The sequence below is a fragment of the Amphibalanus amphitrite genome, unplaced genomic scaffold, assembly GCF_019059575.1.
Source record: "Amphibalanus amphitrite isolate SeventyFive unplaced genomic scaffold, NRLGWU_Aamphi_draft 000734F_arrow, whole genome shotgun sequence".
Taxonomy (NCBI): Eukaryota; Metazoa; Arthropoda; class Thecostraca; order Balanomorpha; family Balanidae; genus Amphibalanus; species Amphibalanus amphitrite.
The window spans coordinates 213088-232605 of record NW_024882228.1 but is presented as its reverse complement, the minus strand read 5'-3'; the positions used below and the strand labels follow the sequence as shown (position 1 = coordinate 232605).

Below are 19518 nucleotides of genomic sequence, written 5' to 3'. Positions count from 1 at the left end.
TATGTAATAGTCGACTACAGAATGATGTTCCACTTTTCACAGGCAATTATTTGCCTGGAGTGGTAGGTTGTGCCGCATCACACGGGCTGAGTTCACAAATTATAGCTTTGTCCCAACTCCCAATGCTCACAATCGACACGTTTAATTGCGTGATAAGCGGCACAACTTAGCGCTCCGGTCAACTGATAGCTTCTGAGGAGTGGAACATCATTCTGTAGTCGACGACCCGCTTACGGCGGGGACTTATTTTGTGGACCCACTGTACTTGCTCACTTAGGTTGGTACTCTTTGGTTTTAAGTTAGTCTGCATGACCAGCAGCCATATTATTTCTTCGCAATGATATCTTCTCATTGGAACGGCTTTAAGGCAACTGTGCGCTACCTGAAGTCCACCAAGCATGTGCGTTTATACACTTACTTCATTGAGTAACTCTTAAAGGGACTATCCCACCTTTAACATGGGGTTTAAGTTGAGATAGCCAAGTTTGCGGCGAGGTTCAGAAACCACTATCTATCTAGGTTGCAACCCCCGTGGCCTCTTGGTGTTGAAGAAATTCGTTCCCTTCATTTGAAAATGGGCCTTGTGCAAGGCCCTATCTTCAACATGGAGCGACCGTTAGTGTGACGTCACCTCGTTTAGTCATTCTGATTTAAATGGGTTTGTTCGTTGAAAAAATCGCTTAAAACTTGGTCTGAACTTTGTTGTGGTGCCTACAGAGTAAAAAGAATCAGCTTTATGACAGTAATGTGGCCTGGGGAAGGGGGTAATTTTGGGCTGTGACGTCACATATTTGAAAGTTTGTGTTTGGAATATGGAAAGCCTAAGATGTTTAATGAAAAATAAATGCCAGAGCCGTGCTCCTGGTCATCCAATCTATAAAGTCGGGCACAATTTAACTGGTCTTAACATCATTTTGGAAGGTGGGATAGTCCCTTTAACGTTAAAGTCCACATAACCTATTATGGAGGTGGCAATCAGTAAAATTAACGAGCCGCATTTTTACTGCTGGTCGTATAGAGAAGAGACCTGTGCTTGGACCCAACAACAGACGCTAACTGGACTGACGATCGGCTGTGACGTGTGACCGTCAGGTGCCAACGGTCTGGCCAACCCGCGGGACTTTCTGTCGCCGTGCGCGTGGTTCGAGGACCGCGACGGGATCGAGTTCCACGTCATCTCGAAGTTCCAGGGCGGCTGGTTCCGGGCGCGTCAGCAGCACTCGCCGTTCGATGTGGTCGCCTGGCACGGCAACCTGACGCCGTACAAGTACGACCTGGCCAACTTCATGGTGATCAACGCCACGGCGTTCGACCACGCGGTGAGTCGGTGCCGGTGCCAGCGGGCGCTTATCGAACTGCCCCTGGTCTCGGACGTTCGAGCTGCTATTCATTTCCCTTTCATTGCTCAATGGTCATTTAGTTCCCAACTGATGTCAAACACCTGCTTATTGTTGCTGGCAGCGATGCATTTACATTTGTTATTTATCTCTCGCTTTATTTTGTTTCAGGACCCGTCTATTTTCACGGTTCTGACATGTCCGTCAGAGCGACCCGGGACTGCCATCGCCGACTTCGTCATTTTCCCACCGCGCTGGGCCGTTCAGGAGCACACCTTCCGGCCGCCCTACTATCACAGTGAGTGCGACAATGACCACCGTACCATCACAACCAGTGTGACAGAGACCAGCACCTCGCAGCCGCCATGTCGGAACTCGGCCTCGGCTCCCGCCTCTGATTCGAAACTCACAAAGGGGCAGCTTACCTCAGACTAACTCCGAAAATAGTTTCGTGATGCTTCGCTACAAAAATGCGTATATATCGTTTTAACGGTGTTATGTTAAACATCGACAGGCTAGAGGCTTTTCCATACTGCCAACAGGCAGAGGCGAGGTAGGTAGGACCCCTCCCGCCCCCGCCCCCGGCAATTGGGTCTGATTGCAATAATAAGCGCCAAATATTTAGGCTGGCTGGACCCGTAAGAAATTTAACCCTTTCGCAAATTTAATGACTAGGCCGGGGGATGCAGGATGTCGTAAGAGTAAAAGTGTTGCTAGAGCTCACCAAACGTTTTTGGCATAGCCTGCGTAGGTATAACTTCTGTTTTTGTTAGGCTAGAGCAGAATGGAGAGCGTCAGCAAGCTCAGGACGTCAATGCGCATTGAATCGAGTGCTATTCTACTAGTTAGAGTGAACTTTCAAGGTTCTGTTGGAAATAGCATGACAATAGAAGGTCCTGCGATGCATGCATGAGCTACATGCTAGCAAATGGCGTCTGATGTGAGCTTTGCTGGATCATTTGATTTATTACAGTCGGGTACATTGCTGGCAGTCCTGTGAGGTAGTTCATTATGTTTGCTTTTTAACCTTCCAGGCGGTGGGGGGGGGCATTTTTTTGCCCCCCCCCCTTTAGTTTTTTCAATATATCTCGAGAACCGCTGCGCCAATCGTCACCAAACTTTCAGTACCCTCCCGGGAGCAGCTAGCGCACATGGTGACCAAAACTTTTTCCAAAGGCTATGATAGGTTGGCCGCTAATGACGTCAGAGTGACGTCATTTTTGCCATTTTCGACCCCAAAAAAAGGTTTCGCGGGAAGAGCTGTCAGGCCTACAGCTTTAGAGATACAGAAAAATATTTCAGACATAAAAGGTGTGGAATCAAAAGGGCTACAAAACTGCTATTTCGGTTTTTCGAAATTTTTGGATTTTGACCCCCAAAAATCAAAAAAATAGATTTTTTGAATATAATAGCCAAAAAATCCAATTTTTTTTTAATTTCGACAAAACCGGAATATATGTGATAGTCCCTATCGACTTCTATCTACATACCAAATTTGAGATCGATACCTCTTTTTTTGGCCAAGTTATAGTGAAAAAACTGTTCAAAATTGATGACGTCAAATTTTCAAACTCAATTTTTAGCAATTCTAGACCTCTTAGCGCAAAACAAAGACCACCATTAGACTCCCCGTGACGAGCTGCATCGAATCGATACCCATTTTATGCAAAAATATCAACTTTGAAATTTGACCTTTTTTGACCTGACCTTGACCTGACCTCCACCAGAAAGTGACCTAAACCGTACCTGATGGTCTTATAACCAACACCATTGAGTTGGAAATGAAAAACTGGCCATAAAACATGCATCGCATAACCTTAGTAAAGTTGGGCTCATGTGGTGACCCTTGGTGACCTTTGGTGACCTGACCTGTGACCTGACCTGGTATGATCAGTGACCTCTAATAGCAACATATGTACTAGACAACTAACGCCTTATCGCTGATTTTCGACAAAATGCGTTTTACTCGGTGTTATAGCGCTTTCCCTAGAAGCCCCGTGAACGGTGAAACATTTTATCTTTGACCTGACCTGTGACGTCATCGGTGACCCCGAGGTCAATGAAATTTGGTTTCCATTGACAAATTTGACAGGGCTATCGAACGCCGTTTGAATTTTCCGGATCCGTCCAGTAGTTTTGGAGATACGGGGGGGGGGCATAAAATGCCCCCCCACCGCGCGGAAGGTGGCTGGTAGGCCCACCGCCTGCCGGGTTAATTTAGTCTGAACCTTTTAAATGAAAAGATTCATAAGCACAGAGCCCAGCCAACCAGACCTTATTGTGTTGAGCCTGCCCCCCTACCCTCCGATCGCGCAATTACCGGTCTCTGGCAGAATTTTGAGTCCGAAGTAAGTAAAACGTACGCGTACAGCTGCCTACGGGCGGTCCTCACTTCGACCGGCTACGGCTTGCCACCAACCTCAGCCACAACCGCCAGGCTCATAAACCGTCGTGCCTAAAACCGGGCGCCCGTCGTGTCTCGCACCCGGAACCTTTTCAACCAGAACGTCTGCACAGAGTCACACACACAGAGTCCAGCGCTCTACCGACTGAGGTACGGGACCGGGTTTCCGTAATATGTAATTTTCAGTAATTCTAAGATGTAGCGTAATATCGTGAGAAGGGAAGCTGACCCGGCCGCCCGGGTGGCGGCTGGTTGCAGGGAACTGCATGTCCGAGTTCATGGGGCTCATCTACGGCGCGTACGAGGCCAAGGAGGACAGCCTGCGCCCGGGCGGCGCCACGCTGCACTCGATGATGACGCCGCACGGCCCGGACGCCCAGTGCTTCGAGGCGGCCAGTACGGAGCCGCTGCAGCCCAAACACATCGCCGCCGGCACCCAGGCGAGTCGCACCGCGCGCCGCTCGGCCAACACCGCCGACCGCCGAACGGCGCTCACTCTGTGGCTACACAACTACACACAGTTTGCAAGAACCAACACTTAGACCACGTTGTCTGGCACTAAATATTAATACAAACGTCTAGTTTTGAACTTATACATGTGGAGCGTAGGTAACTATATTGCATATTGAAGAAATGATCTATTGGATTTCACTTACCTATCAGATTCCTTGCTAACCTCTGTTTAACGTTTAATCAAAATTTTCCTTTTTCCACTTACCATTATGTGCGTTTTTGCAGGCATTCATGTTCGAGAGCTCTCTGGGCCTGGCCATAACGACGTGGGGTCAGCGGACCTGCGACAAGATATCAAAAGACTACTACAAGTGTTGGCAATCCCTGAAGAAGCACTTCAAATCACCTGAAAAAGGCGAGTCAACAACAAAGAGGTGTTGGGATTGGGAAGAGCTTTCTAGCGTTCATTCCACTTCAAGGGATCAAACCGTTGCATCTTTACATAGATGCTGTCAGCCGCGGCCCGTGGAGTGACTGTGAAGCGTACTAAGCCGATGAATCAGTCACGTGGGGCTACTATCATTACTCATTGATTTACTGAATTGGCCTACCGATGGCGTCCTGTTGATGTCTCGGTGGCGTCCTGTTGTCTCCGTGGTGTCCTGTTGACGTCCCGGTGGCGTCCTGTTGACGTCCCGGTGGCGTCCTGTTGATGTCCCGGTGACGTTTTGCTGACGTCTCGGTGGCGCCCTGTTGATGTCCCGGCGACGTCCTGTTGACCTCTCGGTGGTCCGTTACAGCTGAGGAGTGAGGTGGAGGGCCGTGCGCCGCGGCCGCGAGGACCGGTCGGGAGGAGAGCGGCCGCGGCTCTGTCACCCGCCCTACAGTGGCCGTCACAAGGGCTTCCGTGAGCTGTGGGCAGGCGACAGCGCGATGCTCGTGGCCTGCGGGTGTCCTGTCGGCCGGTGTAGGGAGACTGTGCTCCGACCACGGCGGCCTGCCGCGGAGCCAGCCATTCCGCTGTCCCAACACGACAGCGGCGTCGGCAATGGTGCCATTGGCGACGATATGGGCAATAGCTGCGGCGTCTGTGCTGGTGGTGGTGGTGTCTCCGAACATTGCAATACTCTTACGGCTGCTGAATGCGTTCCAAGGTGGTGGATTTCGCCCAATGAGTTAGATTGTATGGATATCAGATATGTCGTAGGTATCGGCTGAAATCCGATATTTCATGAAGCGTCTAGGCATTATGTGAAATGCCAGCAAAGATTGAAATATTCGTAGAAATACGCGCATTACAGCGAATGCCTGAAAATTTAGCGTTTTCATGAAATGCCAGGCGGAGACCAGGCTGTCGCTAGAATGTGCTCGAAACTAACTGAGTACAAACGTGTCGCCTAGGCATTACATGAACTGCCCAAGTGACGACCGGCACTTTCTGTAACGATTGCCGTAGATGTGCGAGTTCCTGCGCCTTTTTCATATAACATGAAAATATCACCGGTGGAACAGGACATGATACCAGATATTAAACTCCGTGGCGAGTTGGCGGGTTCAAATCCCGTCGGGCCAAGTTCATTTCTAACTCAAACATGCCATAATCTAGCCTTAATTAACCTATAACCTAAAACCTACCTTTATCTACATGACAGATCAAACCGAACCTAACGTGTTATGTGAAAAGTAGCTAGGCTAGTTCTGTTTAGGTTGGGGTAAGTTTGGTGCCAAGCCAGAAGCCTTTGGATGCGAAAAAGCACGGGAACTCGCAAATCTGCGATAATTGTTACAGAAAGTCACGGTCGTCACATGGGCATTTCATGTAGTGCTTATGGGCAACGAGCCAACGAGTGTAGGTAGTTTGACTCAGGCATTCGCTCTATACCGCGCGCATTTCTACGAAGATTTCAGTCTTTGCCGGCCTTGCACGTAATGCCTAGACGTTTCATGAAATGCCGGATTTCAGCCGATGTCTACGACAGACACCTGACGTCATTGATAATTCCGCTGCGTCGAGTGTCTCAGATATTCAATAAATGTGCGATGTGCAATACTCATATCAAAGTCCAGTGTCTTTATATTGTTCACAGCTTATCAAATATAATTTGTCTAAGCTCAGAGGGTTAACACTCGTGACTCGCCCGCATTTGGCAGAGAGCTGGGCATTGCGCAACTTTAGTCCGCGACTCCGCAACTCCGCAACCTGCAGGTATATAGGGCTTTGCGGACTACCCTCTTTGTAGCAGAGTTAGGGGAAAGTGGGTGTATTGCGCCCTCCTGACCAAATTGCGCCCACCAACATTCCCACGAATTCAATGGCATGTTTATAATTTTGTGTTCGAAAACAATATTTTCACCACCGGATAGTTCATTTTATGCCCCAACCTCTCCGACGGAGCCAATCAGCAGGGCTCATTACGCCATCAAAGATATTGCGACGTTTTTTTTAGCTTTTTTGCTGTATTTTGAACCGTTGGCTATAAAAATATGTTATACGTGTGTGATTTTTAGAGTGATATTTAGAAAAAAAAACCCCTTTTTCATTATATTTCACTTAAAGGTAGTGTGCCAGCTTTCTTGGACCATATGGAGTTAATGACCCGGATAAGGAGAACCGGATTTTTAGAACTTATCCATACCTTCAAAACTTATGGAAACGTCTTAAATTCTTCAAATTTTGAGTACCCCAGTGCGAAATTCGCCCCGACGGGTTGTCGGTCGTACCCCAACCACATTTCACACCACTATGAACAATAAATGCACACACTAAAATCGCTATTACCGATAGGCTCATCCAATCAAGTTTCGATAAACCCGTTCATCATCATCTCCTGCGGTTTCGAACACGCCTGCTAGGTGGCTTCTGATGCTCGTCGAGGTCGGAATTTCCAAATACGCGTGGTGCGTCGGGCCGCGCGCTCTGACTTCGGCCAAGAAAAATGCGTCAGCTGATCATTGTCATTTCTGCCACTTGCGTGTGGTGTAATGGGGTCATAACTTAAGAGACGGCTGTTTCATATCAATTATTTTACATAAAATCATATTTCAAACCACAAATTAATGTTCGACAGCCAAATTTAAGAAACAATACCAATACAGGCTTACAGTTTAAAGGAAATAGTTCACATTTTAACATGGGTTTTGAACTGGAATAGCAGTTCCGTAGCTTGGGCTGAGACGAGCATAAATCAGGAGCTTTTACAGCCCAACGATCACCCTAGGCAAAGATATTCTATTTCTCGTCCCGAAAAATGTGTCTTGCGTTGAGGATGTGTGCCTTGCATATATTCGCATCCAGTATGAAACGAGCATGGGTCCCGAAAATTCTTCAGAAACTAGAGAAATTATCTACGAGAACTCTAGAGAAATTCGCTCCAGTGAGGCGCTCCAGTAACAAAAGCACGAGCAGATCGCCCAAATGCCGGTGGCAGCGATAATTTCTCTAGTTTAAGAATTTTCGGGACCCATGCTCTTTTCATACTGGATCGCGTGTGCCTTACAGAAACTGAAAAGTTCTTCCTATATCAAAAATATGGAAAATAATCTTTTGTTGTAAAAAGGTTTTATTTTCTTTGCTGATCATTTTGAACATAAAAAATCACAAATCCATTGCAAAAAAAAAATAATTTCGTGAAAGTGAACTATTTCCTTTAAGGCTCGACATTGTGTTGTCTACGATTAGACAGCTGATAACTCATTCCCGTACGTCGTATGGTCGTAACACTATAATGACCTTTGCTTATTGTCACAAGCGCGCCGCATTCGCGATTGTTGCCCGACGCCTGTTTGCAGGTGAGCCCACTACAGTTGTTATACATATCTAAAAACCGATAAACTTTTAGGCGAAAAAGGCACTATTCCAGGCCCATTTTTGATTTTTTTTTGCGATATTAGGTAAAAACAGAAGCTTCTTATCCTAGGAAAAATAAAACGGGAAATCTTTCAAAGGTGGCACACTACCTTTAAACAGTAAACTTCCTTCAGCATATTTATGATAACTTCTACGCTTTTATCAAAAAGTACCTCAATTCTAATTGCGCCCCATGGCAATTGCGCCATGGGGGCGCAAATAGAATAAGGGTGTAGCTATTGTATCACGACAGTGTAAATGTATCATTAACTGATTGCAATAAAGAAGGAGTTAAATGCCAGGCAGGGGAGCAGCCCGCTGTCGCCAGTCCGCAAATTATTTCTCTCGTCAAACTTATAAAGCAGCTGCCATTTAGGCTGCGAACGTGCGGTGTAATTGACAAAATACGGCATTTTCAACATGAACTCGGGCGTGAGAGATGACAGCTATGATAAAAAGTAAAAACTGATGTCAACAAGTTGTCGAAACGATAAAAATTATTAATTTTGAGAGAAACGATTGAAAATTTAACCGTATAAGCGCATACTTTTACATATATTTAGTCGGTTACACAAAACGTTTTCGTTGCACTTTTACAAACATACGGACATATGTAAAGTTATCTACCTAGGCAAAAAACATCGCAATTTATATCTACATTTATTATTTATCCAGCCTGATTAACATTATAAATGAGCCACAATGACATTACACTGCCGGGGTGTATGCATTCCGTCTCATTCGCTTAGCCATGTTTAAGTATAGGGCGCAATTGGATTCTAATTGCGCCATCCCCCTGGCGCAATTTACAGCAGTTGTTGGTAAATGCGCCCTTTTGCATGTTTCTGAAAAAGCAGCTGTCGGAAGCAAACGAAACATTCTTAATTGATCGGGAGGCTCTTAAATCGTAGCTAATGAGATCCTCTTTGAGTGCATGCTTATATCTCCAGCGGTTTTCTTACAATTAGCGTTTTTCCTTAAGGTGGCGCAATTCACCCTCCTTCCTCTACAGATCGGCTACCAGGCCCGAAAAAGTTGCGGAGTTGCGAGTTGCGGAGGCGATAAATTCTACAGGGCAACCGCTACTGGGGCCGCCACTGAGATAGAGGATTGACGCGAGATACAGGTTCCAGAACAAGTTCATTGTGTTTAGGTCGTTTATACTGATCAGTTGATTAGCAGCATGACCCTTTTGGGTTAGGTCGTGACCTTGACCTGAGGTTAAATTTTCAAAATTGACCTTTCGAGGTCATATTAGCCGTTTTCACGACGGCCATCTGGTACACATTTGGTGCACATCTGGTACAGACATAGGTGTAGGAACGTTTTCGAAAGTGGGGGGGGGGGGGCAGGCTCCCAGAGGCACAAAACCTCACCTACCCCCAAAATCCATTTTCTCCTCGGAGTTCGGCCACTTTATTTTCTCAGGTATGCTCTAATTGGTAAGAAAAAAAACGTGACAAGAAAAAAAATCGACCAAAATCTCGGGGAGACTCCCGTCCAGAAATTAAATATCATGGACGCGTCCCCCTGGCCTCCGCAGCCGCGTTGGCACCAGGAGCGGATCCAGGAAAACTCCAATTGGGGAGGGTCATGAATCGAAGTAGTGCCCCTATCTATACCAAAAATTAAAACATCAACTGATTTCGGCCACTTAATTTTGGTGGTGCCCTATTTTCATTTTTTATTTATTTGTTTTTGCCCTGGCAGGCCTGTGGTGCCCCTGGCGGGCCTGTGGTGCCCCTGCTAGGCCGCAGGTGCCCCTGGCAGGTTTGTGGTGCCAGCCCCTGGAAGGACTGTGGTGCTCCTTACGATCCTGAAGTGCCAGCGAAAGGCCCATGGTGCCTCTGCGAGGCCGTGGTGCCCCTGCGGCCTGCTAGGCCGCTGGTGCCCCTGGGCCCTGGCAGGACTGTGGTGCTCCTGACAACCCTGAAGTGTCCCCGACAGGCACGTGATGCCCCTGACAGTCCCAAGTTGCCCCTGCGAGGCCAGTGGGTGCCCCTGGCAGGTCTGTGGTGTCCCTGGCAGACCTGTGGTGCCCCTGCTAGGCTTCTGGTGCCCCTGACAGGCCTGTGGTGCTCCTGAAAGGACTGTGGTGTCCCTGGGCCCTGACAAGCCTGAGGTGCCCCTGACAGGTCCGTGGTGCCCTTGACAGGCCCAAGGTGCCCCTGCGAGGCCGGTGGTGCCCCTGAAAGGCCTTTGGTGCCCCTGGAAGACCTGTGGTGCCTCTGACAGGTCTGTGGTGCCCCTGGCAGACCAGTGGCGCTCTTGCTAGACCGATGGTGCTCCTGACAGGCCGGTGGTGACCCTGTCAGGTCTGTGGTGCCCCTGATAGGTCGGTGGTGCCCCTGGTAGGCCTGTGGTGCCCCCGGGCCCCAAGGGGGCATGACCCATGTGACCCCACCTTGAATCCGCCACTGGTTGGCACCCATGCGAATTCCAGAAGCATCCAAAAATATTTTTTATTACCAGCGAGCGTGAAACGTGAGAAGTGAAAAGTCAGCAAAAGGTGTGTGTGTGTGGGGGGGGGGGCAGTTAACATTGCTGGCCCCCATTCGAAAGTGGGGGACCATTGCCCCCTGCCCCCCTGTTTCTACGCCTATGCCAGTAACCGATCAACTAATGCAAGACCGCCTAACATAAATAAATTGATAGTTTACGCCGTTTACGCATTCTGCTACGCCAGTATTGTCTCTATTTGCAGCGCGCGCTGCCCCTAAGCTGCCACTCATTGCTTCTGACAAAGTTACCTTTCATTGGGTGGAGGAAAATTGCACTCATTGACGATGAAGCACAAATGGAAATCTTCATGGAAGGGCAGGCCAGAGAACCGTCAAGTTTGTTCTTCGGGGTGATACCTACAAATACATTAAAAAGTTCGGCAAAAAGTGTGGGGGGGGGCAGTTAACATTACTGGCCCCCCACCATAAAAAGTGGGGGAGGTGGGGCACCGGTCACCCCGTCCCCCCCCCCCCCTGTTCCTACACCTATGGGTACAGATCAGGTGCAGATTTGGTCAAATCAGGTTCAGTGTGTCTCTTAATAGCTATCAGCTAGGGTTACACTAATTGCTTATATGCCTGCTTTGTCGTATTATGGGCATTCCACGTCAAGTGGGACAAAAAATGATCATTTGGAACCTCACCTCCTCCGATTTTGGCGAAACTTTGTGAAACTACTCATCTATATGGGAAAAGAAAGGAGACATATTTTTGTCAAGATATGACGTCACGTTTCCGAGATACACGTCATCAAACATTGACTTAGGCAAGGCACATTATCATCTTTAAAGCGCCATAACCATTGAAGTTTTAGACATATCACCACGAGACAAAGTGTGAAATGGAGGAAATAAGTCAGGCTTTGATTTGAGGATAGCAATATTGACGTAATTAACTAATTACTGAACTTAATTAAAATTCAAAAAATAAATTTTGATTTTCTGAAAAATGGGTACCCTTCGATTTTGCTGATTTTTACATATTTTATTCTCCTATACATTAGCTACATCATATAAAAATCCAGAATGGGCCGACGTCTACATAACTGTCTTTTGGACTTCGTAATGTCTGGCACTCGCGTGTTTCGTTTTAGCAACCAAGTAGAGGCGCTACCCGGAGATGCTTCTATCTATCCCAAACCAAAGCAAACCTAACCTGACCTGACGTGACCTGACCTAATCTAACACGCGTAAATATGTACAGCCCTCACGGCAGTTGCCGACTGGCCAAATGCTACCTAGATACGAACATTAGCCCTCACGACAGTTGCCGGCTGGCCATAGGTAGGTCTGCTACTTAATTAAAAAAACAAACCAAAATGCGTGTTGAACACTTCAGGCTGACCCGCTGCGAGCCAGCGACCTTTAGATTTCGAGGTGGGTACATTTGGCACACTTACTACTTTAAGCCACGAAGATAGCTGGTCTTCGTAAGCCAGTTTTCAATGATGAAATCGGGCATTCTCCGGGCAGCGCCTCTCTTTGGTTGCAAAAAGAAAATACGCCTGACTCTCCCAGCGCTAGGGGAGAAAAGCCCGGTTTAGCCAAAAAAGGTATTTAAAAAAAAACGGAATTTGAATTGTAGGTGAGGCGGCGGGGAACTTTAACGTGTGCCAATTTCATGGCCCTAAATCAATATATTCAAGATCAAATGAGGTTAAACTTGATCAAATTTGCTATAGTGACTATTTTGCGTTTTTACGCCCCAGAGCTCTATGCCGATTTTCTTTACGCCCAGGCCGATTTTCTTTTTTCTTCCTTTATACGACATTTGTAGTGTTATGAGAATCTCTAGTTAATCTTACCATAAATTTGGCAGTTAGTGGCTTGCTAAGAGTAAGATGTCGCCGGCAGAGGCGGGGATCGGCCGACGCGGGAAACGTCATAGTCACATATTGTGTTTGCACCCTAATAGTTAAATTTTACCAGTTGATTTTCGTATTTATTTAAACATTAGATTGCCTGTACATTTTTAAGCCTTCACACAAAATTTGACACGAATCGATCATAATCAGCGGTAAGAAGCGCGGTGCAAAGATGGAACCGTCCCGCGCCGGCACAGTCTACCATTCAGGCGGCAACGGCCGGCGCCGGCCGCCGAGCCGCTCCGGCAGGAATGTTTACTTTACACCGCTATAACTAGAAAAGTTGTGGACCGATTTACCTATTTCTTGCACGGGAGGATTTGCAATTCGATTCTGGACAGATACTGAAAGTTTGACGTTAATATAATAATTATGGCGTGAGTTATTGGCGATAAACAGGTGGAGTTAGCGAAATCGGCCCCTTCCACCGCCCGGGCTACGTTGCACTACTTGTTGCTATATCATCCAAAGTTATCGTTGGCCCACTCTAATTTTCTCAGCACGTGTGCCTTGCGTGTAGTGGAAGACAATATCTAAATTTGAGCAAAATTGAAGGTTACCCATTTTCAAAAACTACATTTTAAGAAATTAATTCAAAATAAAATAAATTCAAAATCACCAAAAAATGTAAGAATTGTCAAATTTTACTAGCATAACTCCTTATGTACACGTTTCAGTTTGTTTGAAATTAATAGCTTCAAAAATGTTGAAGCTATAGATCTTTCAAGATTGCAATACACGTCCAATTCTGCTCAAAAAGCAGAAGTTTAGCGACTTGTATCTCTGTAGCCCGATGGCATATGACAAAATCCTTTCACCCTCAGAGGTTTCACCCTGTTCTAAATGAATCTGTATATAACCTCGCGTTGTGTATTATCTTAACATCTTAACGATATTTCTTAAAAAGTGATACTTTCCTTAATTCTTAATGCTACTTCAAAACACCACGGTTGCTCGGTTCCGACTACTTTTATTTCTCTTCTCGTATTTTCACTGCGCAAGATATGCGCCTCGCGCTATGCCTGCTACTCATCCTCGTCTACATCTCCCCCCTCTTTGGACTGACCTGTCAATCCAACACATAACTAACTCAGAGACCACCTCCTATGGAAGTGGTTCATCGACACTGAGTTTGACCAGTTTGACTACTGGTCTCGTGACTGTTTTGCCCTTCAGCTTGACTGAGACCACTCTGACATGACCGTCAGCACCTGGCATCACCTCCTCCACACGACCCATTGGCCACTTCCCCCGTGGTGCGGTTAGATCGGTCACCAGCACAACGTCACCAGAGGCGATGTCGATCTGAGGCTGAAGCCACTTCTGCTTCTGCTGCAGGGACGGCAGGTACTCTCGCAGCCATCGTCTCCAAAACTCCGTCGACAGCTGCTGGATTCGCTTCCAGCGCTGTCTAAGAGAGACATCCTCACAGCCGCCAGGTGGCACCATCTCGATGTCTGATGGTCCTGTGATAAAGTTGGCAGGCGTCAGTGGAGGCTCGTCATCAGGGTCAGCAGACAGCACCGTCCACTGAAAACCAAAACGATTCTCTATTCCCTTTGATCATGGTGTGTCATGCTCCTATAACTCTGCCGTTTTCCTGGCGGAATGCCCTTAAGATACTCAAATGATTCCTCAAATGATTCCTTTTAAGCATATCAGGGGTTTTGGTCTAAAACAACACCCTGATCATTTTCTTCGAACATACCCAAACTATACCCTCATTCTTTAAATTCCTCCCTTGAATTCTTCTAATATACCCTAGTGTACAGTCTCTGCCGCTACTGTCAGATACCGTACCTGTGCCGCTCGGCGCCTCCGGCGGTGACCGGTCGGCGGGCCGGGACTGGCCGGCCGGGCGGGCGAGGAGGACGGGCAGTCGCTCCCTGGACGTGTTGCTGACCACTAACCCGCGCCCCGCTGGGCTATTCAGCCATACGCACCCTGCTGGGGATAGAACCTTAACCCTCGTTTTGGATGTGTTACGATATATAAAGGGAAATCGGACGAGGGAGCTGAGAGTAATGAGACAGTTTCTGAGCAAGTTCTACGACGAATATACCTATAGGGCATTATTATTTTCCCTTCTGGGTTTATGTGGGGTCTAATGCAAGAATACATTGAGATCAGTGATGGAAATTACAGAATAATACGGGAGTGTTACGTGGTATAATGCGAGTATAGTTTACAAAATATTCCCCTTATACGCTTAGAAGGAATACTAGAGGTTTCGATGTAAGGGTATTTTGGTAGGTTAAAAGGAGTGTACTGTGGGTATCGCAGGGAATAGAACAGGAATCATATTCCTTTCCTCTTCGGTACTTACTAGGGTATATTAGAAGAATTCAAGGGAGCTATTTAAAGAACAAGGGTATAGTTTGGGTATATTCGAAGAAATGATCAGGGTGTTGTTTTAGACCAAAACCCCTAATATGCTCAAAAGGAATCAAAAAGGTTCTCAGTGTAGGGTATATTAGAAGAATTTCAGAGTGATATTCAAAGAAAGTGTATTTGGGGTATATTCGGAGAAATGATCAGGGTGTTGTTTTAGACCAATTCCCCTAATATGCTTAAAAGGAATCAAAACAGCTCTCAGTGTCAGCGGTCTGGTGTTCATGAGCGCTTCTGCTTTGCAAAAGGCTGTCTGGAGCTCTTCATCCGACAGATCGGCATGTTCCAGGGTTTTCACCAGCGCTCTTTTCGCCATCTTAACCATGGCTTCGCAGGGTCCATTGAAATGCGGAGCACCGGGCGGTGTGAATGTCCATTTTGTGTGCGACTTCAGGAGCTCCCGCTGTATTTTGTTGTTGTCTAGACGTTCCACAGCCTGCCTCAGCTCTTTGGAAGCTCGAACGAAACTTCTTCCGTTGTCTGATGTTATCTCCGTGGGTCGACCTCGTCTGGCTATAAATCGCATCAGAGCCCTGACGAAACTGGCAGTGCCCATTCCATACGTCATTTCTAGGTGAACGGCTCGTACTTGAAGGCATGTGAAGACGCATAAGTATCTCTTCTGACGAGCTTTTCCTCGACCCTGCTTCGTAATGAATGGACCCGCAAAGTCCACTGAGCACTTGTCAAACGCACGGTAAGATGGGCAGACTTGAGAGCTCAGTTTGGGTGCCATCACTTGCGTCTCTGTTTTCTGGCGGAGTTTCTGACATGTCACGCACTGACGAATGCAGGCTTTGATCATTTCCCTTGCCGCAGGAATCCAATATCGTGTTCTCAGTTCAGCCAAGGTGTGCTCTACTCCTACTCCGTGTCCTGCATCTTCATGGATTTGTCGGATGATCAGCCTACTGACTGGGTGTTTCTTCGGGAGAAGAATCGGGTGTTTTGCATTGTAGCTGAGGTCCGATCTTTGCAATCTACCTCCGACACGGATCACGCCGAATTCGTCCATGAATGGACTCAGCTGCCTGACTTGGCTCTCACGACATGCTTTTTTGGAGACGAAGTGACCCGTCTGCACCTTCGTCAGCTGCTTCACTTCTACGGGGAAGGACTCTTCCTGAACTTGTTTGACCCAGAATCTTTCAGCTTCTTCTACTTCATCTGGAGTCAGTTCATTCGACTTAGCTCTCTCAAAATCGCTTCCCTTGCTGCTTTCTCTAGACTTGAGTGCGTGTATGAACCGCCATACCCAGGCAGACACTCGGAGAAATCTCGTCCAGCTAGAGTAGTTCTCTGGCTGGAGCCGGAATCCTGATGCAACCGGTGTTGTCACAGCAAATGTTTTCCTCTGTTCCAGCTTGCGAAATTCACTCTTGTCGAACTCTTCCTCGCTGAATTCCTTTCTTTTTGGCCAGCACTGTTCGCCATCTAACAGATATGCCGGTCCATGCCACCACAAGCTGTGGTCCCTTAGTTCTTCCAGACCCAGGCCTCTTGTCGGCGCATCCGCAGGGCTGCTTGATCCTGGAACGTGTTGCCACTGTTCCGGTGCGGTGAACTCTCGGATTTCAGCAACACGGTGCGCTACAAATGGCTGAAAGTGAGCCACTTCGTTCCTGATCCAGCATAAGATATCCATGGAATCCGACCAGAAGTATACTTCCTTCAAGTCCTTTCCAAGTGCCTGGCATACTTTTTTGACCAGGCGCATGCCGAGCAGCGCTCCCATGAGTTCCAGTCTCGGAATGGTTTGCTTCTTTGCTTTTGGAGCTACTCTAGCGCGTGCTAGAATGAGATTCGAGACTCGAACGCCATCGTCTTCTGACACCACATACACCGCTGCGGCGTATGCTTGCTCCGAAGCGTCGCTGAATACGTGTACTTGTTGTTCAGGCTGTCCTCGAAATGGGTGGATGCATCGAGGCACAGATATGGTGCCGAGTTCGCCCAGCTCGTAAAACCACTCTGACCACTTCTTTTGCTGGTCTTCGGGTAGGACGTCGTCCCAGCCAGCACCATCACTCCAAGTCAGCTGGAACAGCATCTTCGCTCGTAGCGTGAACGGTGCAAATAAGCACAAGGGGTCAAACACCGTCGACATCTCTCTCAGACCATCTCTCTTCGTCCAACTTCCAGACTTTGAACTGCGTTTTGTGGCATCCAGTGAGAGACTGTCATCTCCTGCTGACCACACTACACCTAGTGTCTTCGTTGGGTTTGCTCCTCTGTCTTCGATCCGGTGATGAGAGGTTGGAGCTCTGTCCTGCGCCGGTATCGTTTCCATAACTTCCTGGCTATTTGACTTCCATTTCTTCATCTCCATCCCAGCCTTTTCTAGCATTTCACGAAGCTGAGCTCTAGCTTCAATGGCAGACTCTGCATCCTTGAAGGACGCTATCGCATCATCCATGTAGACATGTTTGCTGACGACTTCTGCAGCTAAAGGAAATTCATCAGCATTCCTCCGTGCATGTTCTTTCAAGACGAACTGTGCCACAAAAGGCGCTGCAGCATTGCCGAAGATCCAGCGTTTGGCTTCATAGACGGTAGGTTCCTCATCTGTCTTCATGTTTCGCCACAATACGCGATGAAACTTCTGGTCTTCAGCCGCCAGTTCTACTTGGAGGAACATCTCACGGACATCCCCAACAAGCGCGACTGGGTGCTGGCGAAATCCGACGAGAGTTTCGATGAGGTCACTGTACAGTGATGGTCCTGGCAGGAGCTGGGAGTTCAGACTCATTCCTCGGAACTGGGCTGCCGCGTCGTACACAATGCGAATCTTGGTTGATGCCTTGTCTTCGCGTATGACTGGGAAGTGAGGAGGAAACGCATTCCTTTTTCCCACTGTCCGATCTTTGCTTGGCAGGAACTTTAGTCATGTATCCTTTCCGAACGTAGTCCTCCAAAATCTCGTGATACTTTGATGCTAGATCAACTCCTTGACGACGGAGAGAGTTTTCCAGCCGCACGAGTCGGTGTAGCACAGCTTCGTAGTTGCTGCTCAGCTCTGGTTCCTTCTCGCGCCATGGGACCGCCACTTGATAGCGAGTTCCTGTTTTCTTCAGAGATTCTTCAGCTTTCTTGACTGCCAGCCTCTCTTCACATGATAGCAGGTTGGCTTCAGATGTCTTCACTTCAAGGAGTTCTATGTCCGTCATTGCCTTCATCGCTTGGAGTTCCTCAGAAAGTCGCTTATCCACCAGATGAGTCCGCAGCGTACTTGCAGTGTTCGTCATGCTCTTCAGCTTTTCCAGCTCATACGACTCACCACTCAGCTCCGCTTCACCGATGCAGCCAAAGGATGTCCATCCCAGTGGCGTCAACACGGCGACCGGGCTTGTTTTGTCTCCAGAAATCGTCTTGATAGGCACGAAGATCGGCATGGTTTCAGCACTGAGACCAATCAGCAAATCTACGCCATCACCTGCCATCTTGGGGAATGGAACGTTTGTCATGTGAGGCCAGTGTTGCTTGATATCCTCCCATTTCGAACAAACGGAGGCACCTTCCAGGCTGGGAATTACGTTTACGTCCAGCGACGCCTGAAAGCTACTATGCAGTGATGATATCTCGACAGAGCCTGACATCATGCTGACGTCGTTTCTGCCGCTAACAGTGCCAAGCTCAAAGTGTACTTCTTTGCCTTTCAGGCCCAGTTCATCAGCAGCAGCCTGGCTGAGAAAGCTGGCGTCCGAACATGGATCCAGGAGTGCATTCAGCTTTAGGGAACGATTTTGGCACCGTACGACTACTGGAGCCGTTTGGAACGCGATCTTGCCGTTTTTCTTCTCAGGATCCAAGGATGCGACGTTGAAACTTGTACCAGGGGTGACTCCACTTCCTTCCGAGTTCCCTGGAGTTTCCACGCTGATGTGCTCTTGAGCCGTCCGTGGTATGAATTCTCGTGCTTGATGATTCATCTGCTGGCGACTCCCTTGCACCCGCTTCTCTGTATCTGATTTGGCATGACGTGGCTTTTCGCTCCCATTGGCATGCAAGAGGCTGTGGTGGGTTCCTCCGCATCCTTCTATACTGCACCCAGGAAACTTCCGGCAGTTCATCCCTCGGTGTTTTCCAGCTAGGCATCTGAAGCATATTCCTTCACTTTTGCAGAAGCCGTATCGTCTGGCCACATCCCAGCTTTGCAGTTCAGCGCAGCTTTCAGTAGGGTGTTCCGCCTGACACACCCAGCAGCTCGGTCTGCTGGTTGGACGACTCGGCTGTTTCCGGGAAGAAAATGTCTTTTTCTGTCCACGAATCGTTTTGAACGTCGGCACATTTCTCTCCTTGCTTGAAGTAGTGGTTTCCTTTGCCTTTTTCTCCCACATTGCCTCTTCAGCCAACCAATTGGCAAATACTTCAAAACTGTCTTGCCGGCCCACAGTACTGAGCCATCTGTGGTAGTTTTTAATGTAGGAGTGGTGTAACTTTTCCGATACCAACATGTAGAAAGCTGACACTTCTGACAGGTCACCCTCCGAGCCACTTTCTTTGAGACAGGTGACGAGACTCAGTATTTTGTCAGAGTATTCTTCCAGTCTTTTGGTGTCGTTTTCGTCTATCTTCGGGTAGCTTCGAATTTCGTTCATCTCGCTCCTTACTCGCCTTTCCCATCCACCGTATTTTTTCTCCAGCTCTTCTCTTGCCTTTGTGTATCCTGATTCAGTCAACCGGTAGCGTTCTACTATCCGAAGAGGGTCGCCACTCAAACT

General features: G+C 47.9%; 1 protein-coding gene across 1 annotated transcript in view; it reads left to right on the top strand.

Moving 5' to 3' along the window:
• LOC122365358 (homogentisate 1,2-dioxygenase-like) overlaps positions 1-6309 on the top strand; it is a 29143-nt gene extending 22834 nt beyond the window's left edge. Inside the window, exons 6-10 of the mRNA XM_043336503.1 lie at positions 1093-1319; positions 1509-1635; positions 4000-4181; positions 4480-4609; positions 4995-6309. Coding sequence (XP_043192438.1) covers positions 1093-1319; positions 1509-1635; positions 4000-4181; positions 4480-4609; positions 4995-5005 — 677 coding nt within the window. The 3' untranslated portion in view covers positions 5006-6309. The remainder of the gene's footprint in view (positions 1-1092; positions 1320-1508; positions 1636-3999; positions 4182-4479; positions 4610-4994) is intronic.
• Positions 6310-19518: the final 13209 nt, after the last annotated feature.